The following is a 23826-nucleotide window of genomic DNA, read 5'->3' as shown; positions in this document are numbered from 1 at the left end:
TCTTGTTCTGATGTGCAGCACTCCTGACGCAGGGAGGCTGTTCCTGGTGGACAGCATACCCAAATTCACCAAAGACTCCAACGCACCAGTGCTGAGGCTCTTCACACAGGTAATCATGTAAAATCCCAATATATTGAGGTCACGGGTGGACAAAGTACACAGCTCCTTTACTTGGGTCAGAGTATAGATCCTCCTGGTCAAATATGACTCCAGTAGTGAAAATTGTTAAAGTACTGGAGTACTTGATTTTAAAAATACTGAAGTATTCAAAAGTAAATTTTTTGTCAACACATTGTTGTATTGTTCCACATTTAAGGAACCTAATGACTTTGAATCAACCTACTGACTGACTGTCTGACTGACTGTCTGACTGACTGACTGACTGTAGAACCTGGAAAATAAAAAGACTGTAAGATATGATACAAAGACTGTAGACATGGACATAAAAACAACTGAATCAACATAAGGAGCCTTTGTTGTTTTCATATTTCTATTTTTAGTCAGTGATGAAGTCTGGTCGTGGTAAACACAGCAAAAAATTCAAACTAAATTAATATTTCTTTAGTTATAAACCTTCAAACACAGACTTCAGATCAGTGAAGAATCTTCTGCCTCATCTTTATCTAACGTCTCCATCGTTACGACACTGACAGGTTCGAACATGACTGACAGTGGAGGAGTTTGCTGTAATTGGTGTTTCTCGTATGATGAACACAAATTTTCAAAATAAAAGAAAATGTATTCCACTGACTAAAGGTTCTGCTTCAAAGTAAGAGTACTTCATAGAAATGTAGTGGAGTCAAAAGTACGAAGTCAGAAGTCTACAAAAAAAATAATACTATATTAATAAAGTACAGATAGTGAAAATAAATGAAGTACAGTGCTGAAGTAAATTTACTTTATTACTGTCTACCCCTGCTTGAGATACATTTATGGGCTTATACAAAACTCATGTGTTTGTTTTGCTTGTTCCCAGCATGCAGTGAACTTCATGAAAGTGGCCTACATGCCTCCTATCATGGACATTGGCCCTTACCCCCAGTACATCCAGTTTGTTTTCTCTGTAACCAACCATCTGGGCAAAACAGTCACTGGGATCTGCTTCAACATCACTGTGATACCAGAAGACAACCAGCCACCACAGGTGGAAAACATCATTCCATTCTCAGTTCATTGACTTCATGTGGACGCGTGGCTATACATATACAAAAAAACATATACATTGTGTTTCAGGTGATCACCAACGCCCTGACTGTGGATGAGGGCGGGGAGCGCCGGCTTGGCCCAGAACACTTGCTGCTGTCAGACGTGGACTCAATGGAAGACGTCCTGCAGGTGGCGCTGCAGAGGGAACCGCAGCATGGAGCTCTGCGGCTCGGAGGCCTCCTGCTGAAGCCGGGCCAAGCTTTCACTGTGCACGACCTGAAAAGCCTTAAAGTTAGGTCAGACATCCTGGTTCATTCATTTCTTCGTGTCGAGTCAGATCATCCTAACAGCACGAAATATATTTAGTGATTGACTGCTCTAAACGTTCTGGATTCATACTATTACTAAAAGCCTAGTAGCAGTTTCTCATTATGTGTAATTCACAAGAGAAGCATGATTTAACGTCTGCCAGACAATCGTCTGTTGTCCACTGCAGCTGTTTTAAATGAAAGCCAAGATCAGCCTTGGTAGCAATAAATTAATTCTATCACATTATCCCAAGATCTTGTTATCTCAGGACAATAGAGTCATGTTCATGTTGTGATGGAGCAATTATCAAAGGGTCATAAATATGTTATCAACAAGACAACAAAAAGTTGATCTTTTCCCAAATAAAGCAATTAAGTAAAGATTCATTTATAATTTATTTATATATTTTCAAACACTTTTCAAAAGAATTCCAGAATAAAAGCACATTATATCAAACAGGACAGTTTATAACAGTACAGAGCAACGAAATAGAGTGATTGCACAAGTTTCTTGAATATAACTTGAATCAGTGTGTAAGCTCTTAGTGTAAAGCCTGATATTAGAGGCGACTGCTGCAGTGTCTTTAAACACTCTCTGGGTTGGTAATGAGGAACTTTGTAATATTCTTATTTAATTCAAGAATATTTTGTTACATCTGTTGCAGTTGAATGTGTTCTGCATGAAACTGAAAACTGATGATTAATGGTAGCATATAGATAAAAAATGAAATGGGATCAAGTAAACACCCTCAAGGGACGCCATCGTTCAAAACAACAGGATCATGTGGATCTGAGGCTGAGTTAAGATCCAACAAAACCAAAATTGGGCTTCCCCACACTCAGCTTGCATTAGCATGTCACTTGGCACCTGTGTGTTTGTGTGTGTGTGTGTGTGTGTGTGTGTGTGTGTGTGTGTGCGTGTTTGTGTGTGTGTGTGTGTGTGTGGGTGGGGTGGCGGCAAAATGAGACACCCCACTGTATCAGGAACAACCACGGAGGGGGTTTTGAATGCGTTGGCAGGTGTTTATACGTCTGTGGACAGATTCTGTCACAACTGTGTGAGATACAGCCTTCAGACTTTACAGGTGTGTAGTTCAGATCAAAATGAAGGGTTTGGAGATGGGTGTGGTCTTATGGAATGCCATTTTAATCAAATAAATAAATGAATACATTCATAAATAAATACAGCTGTGAAATAAATCCTGAAATAAATAAATTAGGTAATAAATGTATAAATATATAAATACATGCAAATTTGGGAGTAAACAAATAAATAAATAGCTTTTTACTTAAATTTTTTAAATTTATTTAAGGGGACTATTATTTTATGATTCCACATTTATTTATTTCTCAAGACTTTTATTTACAAATGCCTCAGACTTTTTTTATTCCAAATGTCTCATTTATTTCCCAGCAATTTTTATTTCTACCTGTTATATTCAAATGAGTGGACGTGGTTATCTCACAGTTCCAGAGCAAATTGAAAGCTATTTATTTGTTCATTTATTTATTTATTCATTCATTTATAAAGCTATTTATTTATTTATTTATTGACTCACTGAAATATTTACGTCCATAAAGGCTACATGTACATTACATAATTTATTTATTTCAGGATTTATTTACATATATTATTATATTTACATACATATTTATTTAATATTGATTAAAATGGCATTCCATATGGTCTGAACTTTGAGTGCTGAGTATTCATGTAATAACAAAGTAATAACTACTGAGTACTCATTGGTGGGGACATGTTGATGGGTGTGGCTGCTGGTCTGATCCGGTCTGATCCCATCACAAGATGGTCTCTAGTTTTAAGAATGGATTCAGTATTTAGAGTTACTGTTTAAATGTATATGTTCATTTCATGACTCATCAAATCTTTATTTCGTGTGTTATCTGTTGTTGCAGTTACAATCACGACAGCTCAGAAACTATGGAGGACGACATGGAATTCACTGCCACAGATGGAACCAATTCAGTCAGTTTTGTCCTGCAAGTGAAGGTAACTGCTGTCCTTTGTAGTGAACTATCTTCATGGCTTCATGGTTCCTCTGTTTCACCATAGTGACTTCCTGCGTTGTCATCTTCAGGTGAATCCCGTTAATGACGAGGTCCCAGTGTTGGTTGCTGGTCTGAAACCAATTCTCAGCTGTGCGGAGGGAAAGGAGATAGTCATCACAGCAGAGTACATCTACGCTTCTGACGCAGACTCCGACAACAGCAGTCTGGCCCTATTGATTGCCCGGCAGCCATATCACGGTGTGGTGCTCAGAAATGGTGTCGTGGTCGATCGCTTCATCCAGGCAGACATTACTGCAGGGATCATCACCTACAAACACACAGGTAACAGCAAATATATCAAGACTTCTGTCAGAGTTAGGGTCTGTCATCCGCTTTAGTATAGTGGTTATAATGCCATTTGATAGATCATAATTCATTGTAGAATTTATAGATATAACTGATTATTTTCAATTTAGGGATAGTTTTTCCAGCACAATTCACACATGTGATACCCATGTGCCACTATTTACAGAGACCTGCCCCACAGACTTATTTCCTAATTCAATCAGTTTTCTTCATTTTAAGTTTTTTTTTTTTTTTTTTTTTTTGCAGAGCCAGGTTAGCTGTCTTTATGCTAAGCTAAGCTAAGCTAAGCTAACACTGCACTGATACCAGCTCTGTACATAAGGGCACAGACAATGTTTGGTATCAAACTTCTCAGTCTGGGAGTATGGCTCGTTCAACTATTGTTACTACAATCCAAAAGTATCTGTATTTTACATCTGTATACACATGAAAGAAGCCATATTGGTTGAACTCATTCTCATGCTTTGGAGCTGTACATATATATATATATTTTACAAAGCGCATGTCCGTGTAACATGGAGTACATATCTTGGAACAGTCGGGACTGTCTCTGAAAGTGCTTTATATGAATGTTGTTGTAGGACTGGAGATTGGTCTCACTCCTCGCCATGACACCATCACCTTCGTCATTTCTGATGGAGAGACAGAAAACTCTGCTCCATGCTGCAGTGGAGGAAATCCCATCAGTACCATGAGTGCAGCTCAGTCCCGGCACAGCCTCCCTGTGTATGACCTCCAAATCACAGTGTTTCCAGTTGACAGCCAACCACCTTCGCTAACAACAGGTGGGTCATTCCAATCTCAGTCAACATTGTGCTGAGGAAAATAACACAGCACTGAAATTGTTAAACAGTTGAACAGTTTTGGAGATGCTCTGACACAGTTGTCCATCCATCACAATGTGGCCCTTGTCAAAGTGGCTCAGATCTTTACGCTGACCCATTCTGCTACTTCCAACTCATTAACCCCAAGACTAAATGTTCACTTGGTTTCTAATATATCTCACCCACTGACTGAGGTGCCATTGTAATGAGATAATGTTACTGACTTCACCTCCCATGGTACAGGTGTTTTCACTTATCTGGCCTGATTGCACCTGATCTGAGGACTGTGTGGGTGCAGCTGTCAGGACCACTTAAACTTTAAGGATTCATATTGACCTTTTTCAACAAAGAAATACTGTTACAGAAAATTAATATGTAAAAATGTATCAGTTACATGTTCCATTATTTGAACAGTCACAGGGATTTTAGTTGTTTTAAATGTTTTAGAATTTTCTCATCTGTTCGTAGGAGACATCTTTGTGGTGAATGAAGGTGGAGCTGCCCCGATAACTGCTTCTCATTTGAAGGCCTCTGATGTGGACACTGTCCTGGATGAACTGGTGGTCAATCTGATCTCCCCACCCCAGTTTGGCTACATTGAAAATGTCCTGCCCAGTCCTGGCTTTGAGAAAAGCAACATGGGTATAAGCATAGGTAAGAATTGTCATATATCATTACATGGGTGAAAAGAAACAATTGATTTCATGTGTTTCTCTGTCTAACCTTTTATTTCACAGCTTCATTTTCATACAAAGACATCATTGACGGCCATGTGAACTACGTCCAGTCCAGACATGAGAGGATGGAGCCCACAGCTGACCAGCTCATGCTCTGTGTGTCAGATGGCAAACACAGCTCTGCCCATGTGCCCTTCTACATTATTATTAACCCAACAAATGATGAGATCCCAGAGTTTATGGCTCGCAACTTCACAGTAAGTTCTCATGGCCAGTCTCACTTTTTGAAAATCATAATAACCAGGAGACTTTTTGTTCACGAGATATGGTCCAATATTGATTGATGTCCTTCTGTGACGAGGTACGAGAAGGAGAAACCAAGCAACTGGACTCGTCGTTGTTGCATGCAGTGGATCTGGATGTCCCCAGGAATGTGCTGCTCTTCAGCATCGTCAAACCACCTCAGCACGGCATCATCATCGACCACAACAGTGAGACGCCAGTCAGCAAGAGACGAGAGGCTGATCCCCCGTCCCCTGTTGTCGACTTTACAATGACGGATCTTATTAATGGTACCTTTGACACGTCTGCGCTGTAGCCTCAGTTACAGTTTGTCTCAGTGTAGCTGTGGTCCGGTTCACAGTATCATGCTGCATTCATGTCCTGTGGGAAACATGACATCAGTTTCCAACTGGAAATATGAAAGGGGCACCTACTTTCCACAAGAAGGTCAATGTGTCATTACTCATGAAGAATACTTCAATACTTAAGTTAAAACAAAATCTAGCTCTTTTCTAACCTCACAGGGTGGAAAAGAGTGTTTGAATGTGTTTGCTCTGGCTGAAGGAATCTGAGGAGGGAACCAGACGACAGACACTGAAACTGTTGATGTAAAGTGGAGTAAATAGTTTCAGAGTATTTACTGTGGATATGTGACAGATTCTTATGTCAACAGCAAGGAAATATCGACATACAGTACATGTACATTAAAAATGAACAGTTTTTTATCATTTTTTGTTAATGGTAGTATGAAATAAGCATGAAGTTCTTTATAGAATAATTCAAACTCACTATTACATTTTTCAACAAGTCATTAAAATCTGTGCCATCATTGGTTTGCAGGTATGGATCTGATGTACATGCACGATGACTCGGAGAATATGGAGGATAGCTTTACCATCCAGTTAACTGACAGCAGGCATCAACTCCAAAGACAAGTGATGGTTCAAGTGCTGCCAGTCAATGATGAGGAGCCTCACACCATAAGGTTAGACTAACACCTTCATCACACTTCCTATTTAAAGTGTGTCATCACATGATTGACTGTAGAGAATCTTCTGTCCATTAGGAACAATGGGCTGGAGGTGGAGCCAGGAGAGGCCAGGCTCATCTCCAGTGTGACACTGTTTGCACAAGACAGTGATACTACCTCCTCAGAGGTCATGTACATGTTTGAGACTGTTCCTACCCAAGGACTACTTCAACTCAAGGTTGGTGCAATGATGTTAAATTTCAGAGATACACCAAATATTCTGATGTTATGTCCTCTGTCCTCGGTTTGGATGTACTTCAGTCGTCGCAAGACAAACTCACAATGGTATGCTTTGGAAAAAAAATTCATGGCAGCTTGGCAATGATTGTAATGATTAAGACTGATCAAATGGTTGTATTAAACTGAGGAAGCTGATTGGGCATAGAAAGCTGCTGTGGCCAATGGGTTTCATTTACTAGGACCAGGACAATCTACCATCAATCAGAGGTATTCTTGTAAAGAAGAATTGCACTATTTATGGAATTAAGTCCTAACTCCCACAGCATTAGGATGTGCTGATTTATGGTGAGCTGCCAATGCAAACATGAGGAAGACACAGGAAGGTGCTGTGCTCCTAACTGTGACTGATCCTGTCTCAGGAAGGTCAGGACTGGGTGACGCTGACAGCTGGGAAAAACTGCACCCAGGAAATGGTGGACATGAACCTTCTGCGCTATGTGCACACAGGCCTGCATGCAGCGAAAACACAGGACTTCTTTGTCTTCCACTTGCTGGATGGAAAGAATCAATCACCCCCACAGCACTTCCACATCTCCGTCAGAGATCTTGAAAAAGGTACTAGAAGCCAGACATATATCCTTTATTAGACATACTCTAGGTTTGGAACAGATTTTCTACATGTGATATCCTCATGACTGCAAGGCCACATTTGTTTAACTGCCTAGTGTGAATCCATACAATTTTAATACAACCTTTAAATGTTTCCTTTACCAGGAAATATCGCCATCTCTGTGAAGCCAGTGAAGGTCAGTCGGGGCGATCGTGTGGTTCTCACTACAGACGTGCTGCTCGCCACAGACGGCGCAGAGAAACCTGAAGAGCTTCTGTTTGTCATCACTAACCCTCCTGCTCAAGGACACATAGAGTACATCAAGCATCCTGGACTGGCCATCTCCACCTTCAGCCAGATGGACGTAGCAGCTAACCTCGTCTCTTATGTGCATGACAACCGAGGCAGCACACCCACAGAAACCTTTCAGTGAGTCCAGGAGCTTCGACTTGTGATGTACTTGCTTTTTGATCAGACCGCAACAGCGGGACCATCCCTATAATTGTGAATGTCGGTGGCTGACTGACTGACCAACTGGCTGGCTGACTGACTGACCGACTGACTGACTGACTGATGGTATTTTCACCACTGGTCAGTGGAGTACCGACCTGCAGTCTACATAGCCGCTCTGGTTTCCCAGCTGCTCGGGAACTGCAGGGAAGAAGAGGAGCACTTCCAATACTCTGAACCTCACCTCCATTACAGCAAATAAGCTACTTTCAGTACATGTATCATTATTACTAAATGGGACAGAGGAATAACTAAACATAAGTTAGCAGGAGAGAGGGAGTGAGAGAGAGAAGTCATCGGACCAACTCTACATATCAAACAGAGGGAGTCTAATAAAAGTCTGTTATGTTCTGGAGTTGAAGTAAATAATGTAAATAAAGTAAAAAAAGACACTGTCTCTTCTAACTTTCTCTCTGAGTGATCATGTTACTGTAAATACAGCTGAAATCACAGCTCAGTCTTTGTCTTTCATTTATGTGTTTGGTGATTTTGTCAGACGATGTCACAGCTCTTGTTACTAGTGCAAAGGGAAAGGTCAAAATAAGTCAGATAGCCTAACACCCAGTCTGTTGTATGCTTTGACAGGTTTTTCGTGAGTAATGGTAAGACCAGCCGAAATGGAAGCTTTGAGATTGCAGTGGAAATGGTGGACCGGATCCTGCCGTCTCTGTCCTCCAACAAAGGCGTCACAGTCCCCCAGGGTTCCTCCATCATCCTGGGTCCTGACTGCCTGGCCCTGTCTGACCCAGACACTCCACCCAGCGGCCTGACCTTCACCCTCCTCCAGCCTCCACAGTATGGCAAGCTGCTTTTAGCTGGCACCACACTAACCTCTGGATCAAACTTCACCCACAGACACTTACAGGAGCTGGAGGTGTCATATAAACACAACGGGGGGCCGTCGCAGATCGATCGTTTCGCCTTCAATGCCTCTGACAGCACCAACCGAGGCTTCCTCCTGGACGGGCGCTTACATCTGGAACCTGTGTTTTTCACCATTCAGGTAGGTGATGATTTATTATGATTTATAAAGGCTGTGTGATGTGTGTGTCTTCCAGCTCTCCCAGCTGTTCATTTCCATCGTGGCTGTTAGCACACCTCACATCCTAGGTCTGTGAGCCAATGGGAAACGTAGGATACCCAGGTGTAATGCATCATTTCCTGAAGTGGCATTTTTCCCTAAGGACTGAATGGTGAACTGAATATATGTGATTGCAGCTAATGAACATGAACATCAATAACACTCACACACCAGAAGGTGGTGGTAATGTGCCAAATAGCTGTAGAACTGTTCATGTTTTACAGTAGCACACAAGGATTTACGGCACCCAGAATGCAAAATGAAATCATAGCATATCTTTCAGCTAATGACTGTAATGAAGCCAGTGTAGCCTGTAAAAGCCTGTAATCTATGTCATGTTTTTGAACGGCTGCATAATTTGCTCCATGCAGGCTAAGTAAAATTTCCATTGAAATTAGTTTACCATTAAAGCATCCCCTTTTCTTCTTTTAAAAATCATCTGCATAATATAAAATGTATATGTAGCTGAATTACGTTTGAAAACTGATCTGTTTTGAGTTGTTCTGCTTTATGATACATTGTTTTAGAGGTAAAACATACACATTGGTGTAGTGAAGCGGAACTTCTGGCCCAACATGTACCTGGGTTCTCTGCCCAGTCTGGGCCATATACTTTCACATCTGGGTAGATTCTGGCTGTTATCCTCCTGTAAGATTTTCTGTATGTGTGCCAAAATTGGTCCAGATGTGGAGGTAGCATGCTAAATATCGGGCTGTGGAACTGGGCGTGTACTGGGCCAGCCAGGGTTTCATATGTCACAAACCTCAGAAACCACTCCTCTCTACTTGTGGGGACGGGGGGCGGGGCTAAATAAACCTGAAACTTAGAACTAGCATTAGCACAACCACTAACACTGTGTCAGCCACTGCCAGTTACAAGCTAACAAACAACATAAACAAATAAAAGATGCTAACTACGCTAACGGTTCTGATCCGTCTGCTAGTCTCTGGTTCTGGTCTCAGACTCCTCCTCTGAGTCTGGGTCTGACTGAGGCTCAAACATGTGGCTGAGTCTCTCTGATGTTTCCTCCTCTAACCATCTTGATACTCTCTGCTCTTTCACCTGTCCACCTGGAGCCAGCAGGTGGTGGGCGGGGCTCAAGGCCTGATCCAGGTTTCTCAATCAGGAAGTAAGAGGAGATGAGCTTCAGACCCAGTTTAATGTGTGAAAACCACGATAAACTAAATATGAATCATAGCAGAGGATTTTACAGAGTTTAAAACATGACTGGAGGAACTATAAAAACCCTGCAAAAATAAATCTGTAGACGTTTTTCCCAGCAGAAATTTTAGCATGTCATAGCAGGAAAATCATGGGTGTAAATGATAACTATATTCAAGGGGAGCTGGTTCCAGTGAACATGATGGCTCACTGTCATGTTTACTGGAACTTGATGGAAACGAGCCTTAGTTAATGAAATTAGTTTCACTTGTGATTTTCCTGCTATGACAAGTCAAAATGTGTGCTGTGAAAAAGGTCTGTTGGCTTTTATATTTTTGTAGAAGTTTTATTTTCTTGTATTTGCTTGTTTTGTAGCAATAAAAGAAGTGACACACTTAAATCAATTAAAACACACCTTACTTCTTCCTTCCCATTGGGTCACAGACCTGGGTCCTCAGCTGAGGTCTGCAGTTAGACCCCTCTCGAATGTTCCCTATGATCAACTATGTGTGGGGCAAACACTATATGCAGCATTAATGCTGTGCTGTATCAGTATGCAATGGAAAACACATGCAGCATTTTTCAAATCTAGATAAAGTTAAATTTATGTTTATCATATGGACTGTCACTCAAATCCAAAGGACTATGACATTCATGTTAACCAATATCTATTTTATGAACAAACTGTATATGATTTTCAGATCAAGCCTTTGGACAAATCGCCTCCTGAGGTTGTGAAGGTACTGCCTCTCTGGAAAGCTGAGGTTTTAGGTGACGGACGATCTGGGATCTTCCTGTCATCCAGGGAGCTGAAGGCCCAAGACAGCGACAGCAGAGAAGACGAGCTGATCTTCTGCATTGTTCGCCCACCCTACTTTGGTTACCTAGAAAACATTACTACAGGTCTGAAAAAGAATGTTGTTTTCATCTACGCTTCAGCTTAACTTGCATGAAGAAGTAAGTCTTTCTCTTTGCTGTTGCAGGTGGCTTTGTGCCACAGTGTTTGTCTCAGGTGGAGCTGAGCAAGAGAACCGTCATCTACATCATCAATCCAGAGAGGGATTCTCTGTCAGACAGCCTGGAGTTCAGAGTGTCTGATCCTTTAGGGAACACTGGACCCTCTCACATGTAAGGAAAAACTACAATCATCGCCTCGTGGTTGTCTGCCTCCTCCACTCAGACTAGTTTCAGGTTACATCCCTGTTTATCCAGAGTCATAGAAAATATGAATCATTTGTGTGAAATTTTGTCATAATTACTGTGAAATCTTTAATAATAGCTAAAAAGTGTTTTGTGAGGTCACATTGACCTTGACCTTTGACCACCAAAATTTAATCAGTTTGTCCTTGAGTCCAGATGAACGTTTGTACCTAATTTGAAGAAGTTCCTTCGAAGCGTTACTTAGATATTGCGTTCAAAAGGCCAAAACTGTGTTTGATGAGGTCACCACAACTTTGACCTTTGACCACCAAAATCTAATCAGTTCATCCTTGAGTTCTACTGAAAGTTCTGTAAAGGCGTTACTGAGATATCGCGTCCACAAGAATGGGACAGACTGATGGACGGACGCAGATGGACAACCCGAAAACAATACTGACTTTTATGGCATATTAAATGAACATTTTCATCTTCACCATGCTTGACCTTGTCTTTGCAGACTTGAACTCAGGTGGTCCAGTGTGCAGCTGTCTCAATCTCAGTACTCTGTGTGTGAGGATCAGAGAGGAGTTTCTCTGGACATCATCCGGAAAGGAAACTTGGCAGAGTCTTCATACATCACTGTGAAGGTCTGTAGTCAGCTCTTACTGAAACTGAACAGCTATTATGAATTTTCACATTATATACTAATTTGATCACTGTTGGCTTACTTTTTTTTTTCAGGTTTTCAGTACTGCTTTATGCTTTACGACATTTGGATTTGTTATTGTTACCATATTCTTGGCCCTCAAACAGATTTTTTCTTTATTTAGGTGAAGGAGGTGACTGCAATGGCTGGAAAAGATTTCTTCATGAGCCCTTCTTCTCTCATTCAGTTTGATCCAGGTATGTGCTCATTGATATGGAAATCAACATCATTATGCTGCTTTTTGAGTGAATGTTAATGCTCAACTAGTATTTTGCTAATGCCCCATTCCATCTGAGTCACACAGGAGATGTTTGGTGCTCTCCACAGGAAGGTTAAGGAAGCAGTTGGACACTGCTTTTCACTTGAGGCGGGGAAGTTAGCTAAACTTAAAGGTCCATATAGTCTAAAGGTGGATGTCCATGTGTTTTTTGATTATAAAGCAGGTCGAGGTTCTATATTATTACTGTGAAAGTATCAAAGCGCCCAGTCCACAGAGAAATGCACACAGCCTGTATTCACAAAATGAGCCTTAAAACCAGCCGTCAGGACTTCTGGAACGTTGTGATGGAGAGGAGGCTCTCTTCTGATTGGCTCACCAACCTGTTGTTACTAGAGCTCCAGAGAGAAGCCTGAGAGAGGAGATGTAAAACTACATTGAGATGGTTGTTGGTTCTTAAAACCACAAATACAATTTCTTATGGATCAACACTTCAAATAAAACACAGGAAAACATTTTACCACTCATCCTATTTCTTAAAGCCCTTTCACTAGTAAAACCAACGCATGCCTGTTGAAAACACAGAATCTCAAAAACATTAACTTCCCCACTTCTGTTAAATTGCACCACACAGCTTCTTCACTGAGTTTGAAATGGTAAATATCTAAGCTTCTTATATTTTGCAAGGAAAAATAATATGTGTACAGTATACTGTATATAGAGTATCAGGAAATGCACATGTACATGTGATCAAATCTACTCAATACAGTTTTAAGGTAAAGTGTACTTTTATTGATCCCCCATAGAGGAAATTCAAATTTGACACAGCAGCTCAAAAGAATAACAGTGCAAGGAGAAAATGTAATAAGAAATAAAATAAGAATATAATAACAAAAAGGCTGTTCTATATATGTGCAATATAAAAAAAAGTGCTTGTTGTAGTTGATCCCAATTATATTGTAATATACAGATACTATCAACCTTTTTCCTGTAATACAATAACTTTTTTCTCATAATTTGAACTTTTCTTCACAAATCATTATTATTTTTTCTTACAGTGGCCCTAAAAATGCTCTATTGACCCTCTGAGAGGAACACCATTGTCGTACTGTCATATTTTAAAAAATGCTGCAAGTAAAATTGTTATTGCTACTGTTGTGCCACTACAACAACTATAGTTCATTTCAGTAATTTACAGTGTCTTGCAACATAAACGGTACCAACCTGGAAAAGTCACAATAAATCAGAGCTGTACCAAGTCTTGTGATGTTTGTCTCTGTGTAGGAGTATCAAAGAGGAGCTGGCACATAGACATTATTCAGGATCACCTTGAGGAGGCTGAAGAAACGTTTGAAGTGGTGCTCGTCTCCCCGGAAGGCACAATGATTGGCAGCATCAGTGGGGCTCAAGTCACCATCAGGGACGCTGGAAGAGGTAAAAATAAACCCCAGCTGTGTCTTTTTGACGTCCTAGAGTAATGTATTTTTGTTACAGTGACATTTTTCAAAATTGGTGCCAGTGAACTCAGGTAATCAATATATGCCCAAAGATAGTAACGTGGCGGTTAAATCTTTAACACCACAGGTCAGTGCAGGCTTAAACAGGATCGGAAGGCTCCTGTCCTTGGAGGAAAAGAGATTAAGTCAGACAAGTACCCCCAGCATGGATCCATTCAACTAGAGAAACTTCCCTTAGGCACTGAATCAGGCATCTGGACCCGTGGAGACAGCATCTCCAGGCCCCCGAAAAAGAAACTCAGAGTTATGGGCAATCCAAAGTCTGTGAGTACCTACACTTAAATTTCAGCATTGCAAGTGACTTTATTCAAGCTGGCATTTGTCATTATTTGTTGTGGCGTTGTTCCATTTAAAAATTTCTATAAACTGTTTCATCTTTCAGATTGCACCTTCATCAGTTCTTCACAATGGGACAGAAGTTATTTACACGGTAAGCAGCAGTAACAGCAGATACCAACCTGACCTAACCTTTCAAAGTCAGAAAATCCCTAATTTCTTTTGTCTTTTTGATTCCAGTATCACGGTATCATGCAGGTTCAAGTAGAAGATGACACCTCCCCATCCAGGAAGGGCAGAAAAGCAAACATCCGTGTGGTCAGCAGAGGGGGACAGCAACAGGTGTCAGCAGTGCGAACTAAATTAAGACTGGATCCTCAAAGAAAGATCTCAAAATCTCAAAGAACTGGACTGGCCAACGCACGTGTGAATACAAATGTCAGTTTGTTTTCCGCTTCTTGGAAAATGTGCTTGATGTCTCGTTTGCCAAGATCTCAATTTAATTGTATCCATACCAATATGGGCACTTTCTACCATCCATTAGAAAATGTTTGACTTTGTTTCATAAATATTGTGCATATTGGTCATTCCACACTTTCCACAATTTTTGTGGTCGATAGGCTGCAGCTGATAATGCCATCCCCAAGCCCTGTGTGCCAGAATTGATGGGACTCCTGCATTTCAACCAAACAACCAGCCAGCTCTTTCACTGCAATGGTGTCTCCTGGAAACCCTGGGCGCCAACTGATCAGGTATTCCAGCTTCACGACACAGGGAAACCTACCTGTAATACAAGCATACACAGACTTCTTTGCTTGATACGAAATTTGCTAAGATAGAGAAGTAAATTGCAAATTTCTCTTTGCTATTATGGACCAATAACATTGATCTCTGGTTAATCCTAATCCAGATGGAACCCATCAATTAATGTGAGATACAGTTTTCAAGGGAGTAAATGGGGGGTTCAGAGCATCAGGATCAACAGCTATATAGAATAGGGTGTCATCTGCATGATGATTAAAATCAGCACTCTGCTTATGAATGATGACCCTTAGTGTTATACATAAGGACTGAAAAGTAGCGGATCCAGGATAGAACCTTGCAGAACTCCATAGAGATTGATAGATGTTACTTTTTGAGTGTTTTTTTCTTTCCTCTTAAAATTATTTCGTAACATTTTCATTTGGAATTATTTATGTTCACTTAAAATGTTGATATGTTTGCACATTCGTTCTTCAAACACAGATGGTGAGTGCTCAGATGTGTCCACGGGGCTGGACCTTTCATGGTGGCCACTGTTACATCCTCAGCACTGAGCACAAAGCCACCTGGAGCACAGCTAACAGAGCCTGCAGGGAGAGGTACACTTCAACACTGTAAACTGACACAATGTCTTTGTTAAAGGATAAACAGACGTAGAGAGAAATTGCGAGGCAGAAAGCATGGGCATACATTCTTCGGATTAGCTGCCTGTCACACACAAGAGCTGTATAATCGAATTGATATGCTCTATAAACTACCCCCTCCAAAAGAAAACACAGATTTCCTTTTTCTCTTTTTTATTTCAGATATAAAGGAACTCTTGCAAGTGTGCTCTCTAAAGTTGACATGGACTGGCTGTGGGACTTCAGCGGAAGAAAACCATTCTGGATAGGTGGGTATTTTTTGTTGCAATGGCATTTCCTGATGTTTAAACTGTTAAAAATGTATAGATTATATTAAAGGGGCACTCCTCCACCCATATGCAGATGTAATATATGTATATATATTGAATTTCCGTACATGAAATATATGTGTATAAAAAATAAAACCATATATGTAAAAATGATATATTAAGCTTATTAGACATATACGTCTAGCCAGTACAAATATGTATGTTTATCTGTGTATGCTTATATTCTAGACATACGTATGTTATGTAAACATATCCATCCCATTTTTACACTACAGTACCAGTCAAAGTTTTGGACACTATTGGAAAGTGTGTCCAAACCTTTGACTTTTAGGCCTACTGTATGTTGTTTTAATAAATTTGCATATTTAAATGAAATATATACATATATATGCACAATGACTCTTGGGATAGGTTGGGTTAGGAAAAGTATGAGTACTAATTAAAGAATTACATTTTGTTTTATTAACTTGTTCTCTGTCAACATGGAATAGATGGTGTTCAATATTTTTGCAGTAGGACTGAAAGTTTTATGAATTACATCATTAAATATATTTTTCCATTGTAGATTACAACTTGTTTACACTGACTGACTTTTTTTTCTCCTATACTGTAAAAGGTCTGAATGACAGAGAAGGCCAGGGACAGTGGGAGTGGGTGGGCGGCGAGCCAGTCGGCTACACCAACTGGAAGAAGACTCCCCCTCAGTCAAAAAAGAGGGGAAGCAAAAACTGTGTCCTGGTGTGGAGGAGGGCAAAGTGGCAGATAAGGGACTGTAAAGCCGGCAGAGGTCACCGCTTTGTGTGTTCAGTCAAGACTTGAATTTGACTTTGTGTACGGTATCGCAGCCACTGAACCTCCTCACTGTGCTGTTTCAGAAGAGTTGACTGATCCTCAGGACGTCTACACTGCACAATAAGACAACTCTCCAACAAGGATCAGTGGGAACTTTGCTGGAACGGTTTCTATGACTTCTAATGAACTTTGTGTCTGAAAAATAACCTTCTACACTGAGTGACATTGTTTATACAGCATTTATTCTAATTAGCCACTGAAAGTATTGTTATATATGTAAAGCTCGCAAGAGATTTTTAAAAATGTATTTAGTGTCTTTTACTTATTTTAGACAGAACCAGGGTTGGATCACTAAGTCCCAGGGTTCACTGATTGTCAGTTGGTTTGTGGTGTAGGTCATTTAGTTTTAATTTCCTGCAATGGTATCGAAGTCGTCCTTTGTCCAAACTGAGTTATCTTAATTTATGTTGTTCTTACCCTGTACATATTCCTAAATGAATTTGTGATTAATCAAATTACCACAAACCAACTGACACATGCTATTCTGGCAGAGGAGCAGTTTTTGGTTTCTATGTGGACAAGCAGAAACATAATGAAAGAGCCATGTCTGTGTACACTGGACTTGTTGGGAATTTGGGGGCAAAAGGGAACATTCACAGTCAGGGTCAACATAAACATGTTTATTTGGACTTGTAAACAGAAAAAAAACCATCATAATAAACCTCCAGATAATCTGTGTAAATGAAGCGGATGGAATATTTTGCATAATGCGTTCATTCATTTTTGTTCATTCAGTGTTATTAATAATTTATATAAATTATCCACAGATACAGCTGCACTGTAAGTGATCATACATGAATGTCGTTGTGAACATTAATGCATTGTGTCTGATCAGTAAAACGACTTTCCTCTAGTGCATTTCATGTTAACATTTCCTCATTAGTTTTAAGCCTCATTTATAAGATGTTGTTTTCCAGTGTTTTTAGAATTCAACACTATCGAAGTTATTTAGATCTGGGCCAGTGGGTCCTGCAAAAACCACAAGGTTAAGCAGCAATGTGATTATCCCCATCATGTGATCTACAGCTGGGGTATGAAAGGAGGCTTTTTATATGAGCTGTAAGCAGTTCTCAGAGGTTTGCATGCGCTGAAAGGATAAACCGTCTCCTCCACAGCTCGGTGAGTCCAACTCAAACTGAACACATACACTTGTATGTGATGGATCTATATTTGAGTGTTTGACAGTAGTCCCAGGAAATTTGAAATATTTGTCGACTTTGTTATTGTTGATCACTACTGTAGTAGCAGTGATAGTAAAAAAAAAGTTCTAGCAGCATCTAGAGCATCAGTCGTCAAGGGGAACGTCTTTAAAGCTTTTGACTGATAACTCATCACCAGTGTTGAATGGAACAGAATCCTTCGTAGGTAACTTGTTAAGAGCATTAGCAGCTGCTCGCTGTACAGTTTATCATCAGGAGGCATGGGTGGTAGCAAACACTGTCAAAATCTATCACTCAAAGTTTCTTTAGTGTATTCCCAACACACAGAGTAATCTTATTTTGAGTCATGTTAATCTTAATATCAGTGTTTCTAAGTGTTAAATCCAGAGGAAGATTTCAAATTAAGAGGCTTTTCAGGTGGCATAACAAATCAGGAGGTCAGCGTGTTATGGTCTCTGGCTGTGAACAGCCTCTTTCATTTATGGGCTGTTTTTAATGGAAAGAGATTTTTTTTTTTAAATGTAATTTATCTTATATTGAAGTCATGTCATTGTGTCAGATGGCTAACCAGGGAATCAGGTAACCCTCACTCTACTGTCTGTGTGAAATGTGATTTGTACACTAGTTGAAATGTTCATTTCTGTTCTTGTACTAATTAAACAAATGTGATGCGTGTTAATCAGTCAGCTTTAGAGGCGTTGGTACAGACCGGGTGATGGTTGTAACATTTATGATATTTCTGTCTGTATCTTTTAAGCTAGTGTGTTCAAAATGTGAAACAAGTTAGTTCCACGTGTCTGCTGTTCAACGGTGTCGGTGTTATCGCTGCCATGTCTGTGGATTAGGCTCAAACTCAAGGAGTAAAATGTTACAATTCACCTCATCATCCAGGTTAGTGTAGCATATCCTGGGGTGAACAACTTTCAACTTAAAATGAGTTTTTCCTTCTAAAATAGACTGTCTGCCACAGCAAGCTACTTCCTCACATGTGGAATAAGGACCAAACTGAGCAGGTATAGAGTGAATCAGGTGGTTCCTAACTTGTTCCTGATTGGAGAAATGAGAAGATTTACAAATGACCAATGTTACAGCCGTCCCCAGTCTATCCTGCTTTTGGACAAAACCAAGCTAGCTGCTTCCCCCTGCTTCCTGTCTTTATGCTAAGCTAGGCTAATCACCTCCAGCTTCATACTTAGCACACAGACATGAGATTGATTTTATATTATGACCAATTTTTCATATTTTTCTACCTTAATAGCTGTATAATAGCAGATGACATATTCAGTATTAGTCCACATAGAGCTGGAAGAACTGGGCAATAATGGTGCAATTATTTGCCTGACAAAGGAGTTATATTTTTCAAGGCTATTGTATGGGACTGGTGTCAGATAGATAGATAGATAGATAGATAGATAGATAGATAGATAGATAGATAGATAGATAGATAGATAGATAGATAGATAGATAGATACTGTTTTTATCCCCTAGGGGAAATTCCAGTAAATGAATATTAGTAAATTCATATTGTTGTGCAGGTGTTGTGTAATTTGTCAGTTCTCTTCAAGTCATGGTGTTTTAATGAAAATAATAATCAAGTCCTTCCTGTGGCATAATGTCTTTAACACATTTGTTGTTTATTCAAGGTTTGATCATGGCATAATCATCTGACTTCTCTCCTAATCTTCATCACTACAAGTGAAGAGGAGCTGAAGAGACTACAGTGCTGGGCTCTTTGTCATGGATCATCACAGTCAATCCAACCACGTCTCTAGTTTCCAGTGGCTTTCTTTCGCCTACCAGGGCCTGACAGAAATCCCTTATGAAACTATCCTCGCACAGACAGACACTCTGGAGGTGCTGGACCTGAGTTACAATCTGCTGGATGAGTATCCTTTTTCTTACTAACCACAATCTGAAGGAGCAACTTACAACAAGCCGATCTCTGCCATACATAGTCTGCACCCTGCAACATAGGCAATCCAACAGAAGCTTAGGTCCAAAACTTAGGTTATCTTAAAGAGAAGTACAAATTAAAGCTGCACAAGTCAATATTTTTACACTACAATAAAACCTCTTTAGCTGCTGAATGCTCACCGATGTTCACCAGCTGCTCTCGGACCGAGGCTGTCAGCTGTTTGCTGCTGCGCAGGTCGTGTGCCGGGTTCATCTGAGGGATTTTTACTGAAAACAGCAACCGGCTGCTACTGGAAATGAGGTTAATGAGAGCAGGTTTCTGAACCACGCTAGAGCACTAAGGGTCACTGCAGAGTTAGATGATATAATCTCATTTACATCAGACACAGTCTTTTTGAGCCATTGTTACTGTAAAAACATTGATTAGTGCAGCTTTAAAGACCAAAAATGCTGCTACTTGTCTGTGGCTGTGACAGAAATGTAATATATGACATATAGGCCCATTTATTAAGAGGGATGTTTCCATGTCACCTATATGGCAATTTATTACTATCACATATATACATCCTCTGGATATATGAAGGCATACGTTTATAACATAAATGAAATACCCATAGTAAGATTAATATATACAGTACCACACCTTTCACAATAATATATATGCATTTTTGATATGTTGCACGCACATACAGTATATTAACAGTATATATTTAATTTATATATGCACGTTTATTAAAACAAAATATATATACCAGTCAAAAGTTTGGATACACTTTCCCATTGTTGACTGGTACTGTAGTGTAAAACCCTACTGTATATAGTATCAACATACTGACAGGCTTTGGGATGGATATATTTACATAACATATGTCTACAATATTAGCATACATAGAAAACAAACATGTTTGTATGGGCTACTCAGACACGTCAGTATATAATGTTCAAATTTCTAAAAGGTTTTATAATTGATTCTGATATATATGGTTTTATTTCATATGTACATATATTACATTTGTGTATGAGGCTCCGACTCAGACTTAGATTTGCAGAATAAGAATGACCCATTTTGTAAATCAGACATAAATTAACCTCCGTATTTATTGACCACATCCCTCAAAATACTGTAGGTGGATTTTCCATTGATTACACAAATAAACAGGCATTATAATTAGATTAGATTAGATTAGATTAACTTTATTAATCCCATAACTGGGAAAATCATTTACCACAGCAGAAAAATAAACATCTATAGAATAAACATCTATGGAAATATACATCAAAAATATACCAAATATACACTAATAAATACAATATACACAATACACACGATATGTACATGAAAAAGTCATTTTAAATTGATATTAAGCCACAGCTGCTGTAGTTCAGTGTGTTCTCCTTCATTCAGTCTGTATTGGAACCCGGCTCTGCTGAGTCAGCTGGAAAAGCTCAGCACTCTGATTCTGGACTGTAACAACTACACGTCTCACGTGAAGTTCCCCTACATGCCCAGCGTGACCACCGTGTGCATCAACAAGAACAAGATCAACAATCTGCCTGTTTTTGTGGAAGAAATCCGACGAAAGTTCCCGAGTATCAAGTGAGTGTGTGTGTGTGTGGGTTGTGTGTGTCGTTTGTAGAGAGGGTCTGTTGCTGTTTTTACACTTCTCTCTCTCGCTTCTCTTTTTTCCTTTAAAAACAGGATCCTCAGTATGATGAACAATGACGCAGCACCGAGCTATTTCAACGGGGGTAGTCTGACCCAGTACAAAGACTATAGGTGAGCACCGAGGTCCGACCTTTGACCTTTCATGAGAACATAGACAAGGCTCTCTGTATTTTTGCTCTACTGTTTAACTGATTGGACTGTATTTTAACTGCTTTTGAAAAATAATGTTGCAGGTTGTAACTTGACTTTCTGGTGTAACCGCTTCTTGGAATTCAGTGATTTTAACAACCTTTTTACAATTAAAATGTGAATATTTAAAAGCCTGATTGAATTATTAGATAAAGCATGACTGCTTTTAGGTCAGTAAAAATGAACAGATAAATAAGCAAATGATTAAATAAAGGATCCATTACTTCACATGCAGAATCAAACATTTAGCTCATCATGTTGGAAAACAAAATGTAAATAAAATAAATACACAAATGAGCAATCCAAGAAGTGTGGTTTAGTAATTTTACTTTTTTGCTGTCACAGGGGTTGAGGTTGTATTTTAGTCTTGTTGTAATCCTGTGTCAGTATCAGTATTTCTCTTATCTTGACTTGTCCTACATCAGAATGTTAAAGAATGAAAATGCAGATGTTGTATGACAGAGGTTGTTCATCTGAAATGTGGAAGCTCCAGCTGAATGGAACCACTGGTGCGGCGGTTGGTACGGTTTTTAACTTGAACAATGGCGCCCCCATGTGGCTCATTAGTTTAAGCACACAGTGATGATCAGGCTGCTGGTTATCTCTCAATCCGTTAAGTGCTTCCTTTTTCAAGTTTTTTTTATTCTTGCCAATCTGCTGAATCCACAGTATCTACGATAAAGTGGATCCGCATACTACACATCTGGCTCACGGTGTTTTTCCTCTTTGCCGTCTTAGACAGTACGTCATCAGTCAGATCCCAGGTCTGGAGATCCTGGATGACACAGAGGTCCCGGAGAAGGAACGAGTCCAGGCTAGAAAGACCTACAGGCTGCATCAGAGCAGCCACAGCAGCAGGAAGAGGAAAGAGGATTCATCCAGGAAACACACACTCATGGCGAAAAAGTCAAATACTGTCATCAGACAATAGAGTAAACGAGCCTTTTCATCATTTCCCTTCAGTATAATAATGTCAACATCATACACAACGTCTGTTTCTGTAGCTGCTTTTTCTAACGTGTATTTGAAGCTGCACTTTACTCATCATATTCAAATCCAAACACCATGTTTTACACAGCTGTGCTATCAAATAAAAATGGAAATATTCTTCATTTCATGTGTTTCTATACCTTTCACCACAATTCAGACCTAACTGACATTTTTGGTTTGGAAAGTTTTGTTGTTGTTATTGATAAATATTGAAATCACAAGGGTTGCTATTTAAAAAAAAAAAAAGGGATAAAGAAACTAAAATCATTAAAGTAATAAAACAATTTTAAATTTGGAAATGATTAGGAAATGAACTGAATATGAATTTGCTACAAGGTCAGTTAGACAATATGTATGAGGAGAAAACTAGAGGGGCCTTTATTAGATCAAGATGTTAATGGTTCAAACAAGGTGAGAAAAATACAAACTATTGTGGGGGGTTAGAAAAGAGAAATTCTTAATTTGCAAAAATAAGTAAATGAATGATTAATGGCAATGGTAACTAATGATCCCTGTGCATCTTCTCACATTGAATCTTTCTTAGACAATATTTCAATGAATACAAACTTTAGAGATGTTTGTGAAATTTGGTTTTGAAATAACACTTTATATTTCAGACATTATATAATGGCTGTTCCAGCTGTGGGAAGTTAATGTAAGGTCAGATCGTTCTTTGGAAAGGTGACATACCTGGGACAACACCTACAAACGCAATTTTGACCCCCATTATTGAAAAAACTAAATTGAAATTGAATTTGTGGCTACATGAGAGATGAGAGAGAGAAGAGTCATTTGTAGATGTATTTCTGGCCTAAGGCTGGTCCCACCAAAAATGTCAATATAGCATGAAAAATAATAGAAATCATTTATTAAGTGACAAAAAGAGGCAAACAACAGAAGAGAGCAAAGAGGATGAAAAAGATGAACAGAACTTGCCTATGAATTTGATGCCACACACACACAGCAATTTATATTTGAAAGTTTGGAACACTGTTACAGCCGCGAGTTGAATAGACCTGCATTAGCAGTAGACTCATATAAGAGGAATATTTTGGACTGCAGTCAGTGGAAATTCATGAGGCTGTTACATTTGGATATATTTGGCTCAATCAAGTCCAAATTTTCCCCAAGCTTGAGTTTTAAAACTCAGATTTACCTTCATCAACAGAGTGTAAACAGGACATGTGGATACGGGGCGCTGTGAGTGGATCTGTGAGGTGGTTTTTCTGATGTTTTCTCTGCTTGTCTCTTGTTTCTTTGACCTTTTGTCTCAGACTGAGGCTTTGTCAGTGCTGTGCTGAACAAAATGTTTCCCTGGACAACCCCCTTACCCCCCCCT

At 39.6% G+C, this 23826-nt stretch overlaps 2 protein-coding genes across 2 annotated transcripts in view; both read left to right on the top strand.

Moving 5' to 3' along the window:
• frem1a (Fras1 related extracellular matrix 1a) overlaps positions 1 to 18407 on the top strand; it is a 38970-nt gene extending 20563 nt beyond the window's left edge. The window contains exons 12-37 of the mRNA XM_023423855.2: positions 19 to 109; positions 977 to 1144; positions 1234 to 1442; positions 3372 to 3465; positions 3554 to 3806; positions 4412 to 4615; positions 5123 to 5308; positions 5392 to 5588; positions 5693 to 5903; positions 6454 to 6598; positions 6680 to 6821; positions 7243 to 7438; positions 7598 to 7862; positions 8529 to 8946; positions 10887 to 11088; positions 11169 to 11313; positions 11843 to 11972; positions 12156 to 12228; positions 13533 to 13682; positions 13833 to 14029; positions 14148 to 14195; positions 14282 to 14479; positions 14662 to 14793; positions 15287 to 15402; positions 15610 to 15695; positions 16333 to 18407. Of these exons, the coding sequence (XP_023279623.1) occupies positions 19 to 109; positions 977 to 1144; positions 1234 to 1442; positions 3372 to 3465; positions 3554 to 3806; positions 4412 to 4615; positions 5123 to 5308; positions 5392 to 5588; positions 5693 to 5903; positions 6454 to 6598; positions 6680 to 6821; positions 7243 to 7438; positions 7598 to 7862; positions 8529 to 8946; positions 10887 to 11088; positions 11169 to 11313; positions 11843 to 11972; positions 12156 to 12228; positions 13533 to 13682; positions 13833 to 14029; positions 14148 to 14195; positions 14282 to 14479; positions 14662 to 14793; positions 15287 to 15402; positions 15610 to 15695; positions 16333 to 16535 (4459 nt within the window). The 3' untranslated portion in view covers positions 16536 to 18407. The remainder of the gene's footprint in view (positions 1 to 18; positions 110 to 976; positions 1145 to 1233; positions 1443 to 3371; positions 3466 to 3553; positions 3807 to 4411; positions 4616 to 5122; positions 5309 to 5391; positions 5589 to 5692; positions 5904 to 6453; positions 6599 to 6679; positions 6822 to 7242; positions 7439 to 7597; positions 7863 to 8528; positions 8947 to 10886; positions 11089 to 11168; positions 11314 to 11842; positions 11973 to 12155; positions 12229 to 13532; positions 13683 to 13832; positions 14030 to 14147; positions 14196 to 14281; positions 14480 to 14661; positions 14794 to 15286; positions 15403 to 15609; positions 15696 to 16332) is intronic.
• LOC111667977 (leucine-rich melanocyte differentiation-associated protein) lies at positions 17640 to 22609 on the top strand. The gene is made up of 5 exons (XM_087178651.1): positions 17640 to 17687; positions 19372 to 19614; positions 21048 to 21239; positions 21342 to 21419; positions 22236 to 22609. The coding sequence occupies exons 2-5, from the start codon at positions 19466 to 19468 to the stop codon at positions 22426 to 22428; spliced, it is 612 nt and encodes a 203-aa protein (XP_087034777.1). The 5' UTR covers positions 17640 to 17687; positions 19372 to 19465; the 3' UTR covers positions 22429 to 22609.
• The last annotated feature ends 1217 nt before the right edge of the window (positions 22610 to 23826 follow it).

The sequence above is a fragment of the Seriola lalandi genome, unplaced genomic scaffold (assembly GCF_002814215.2).
Source record: "Seriola lalandi dorsalis isolate HSWRI2012SDOR001 ecotype SW California unplaced genomic scaffold, Sedor1 jcf7180002054694, whole genome shotgun sequence".
NCBI classification, from domain to species: domain Eukaryota; kingdom Metazoa; phylum Chordata; class Actinopteri; order Carangiformes; family Carangidae; genus Seriola; species Seriola lalandi.
This window is presented reverse-complemented; position numbering and strand designations above follow the sequence as displayed.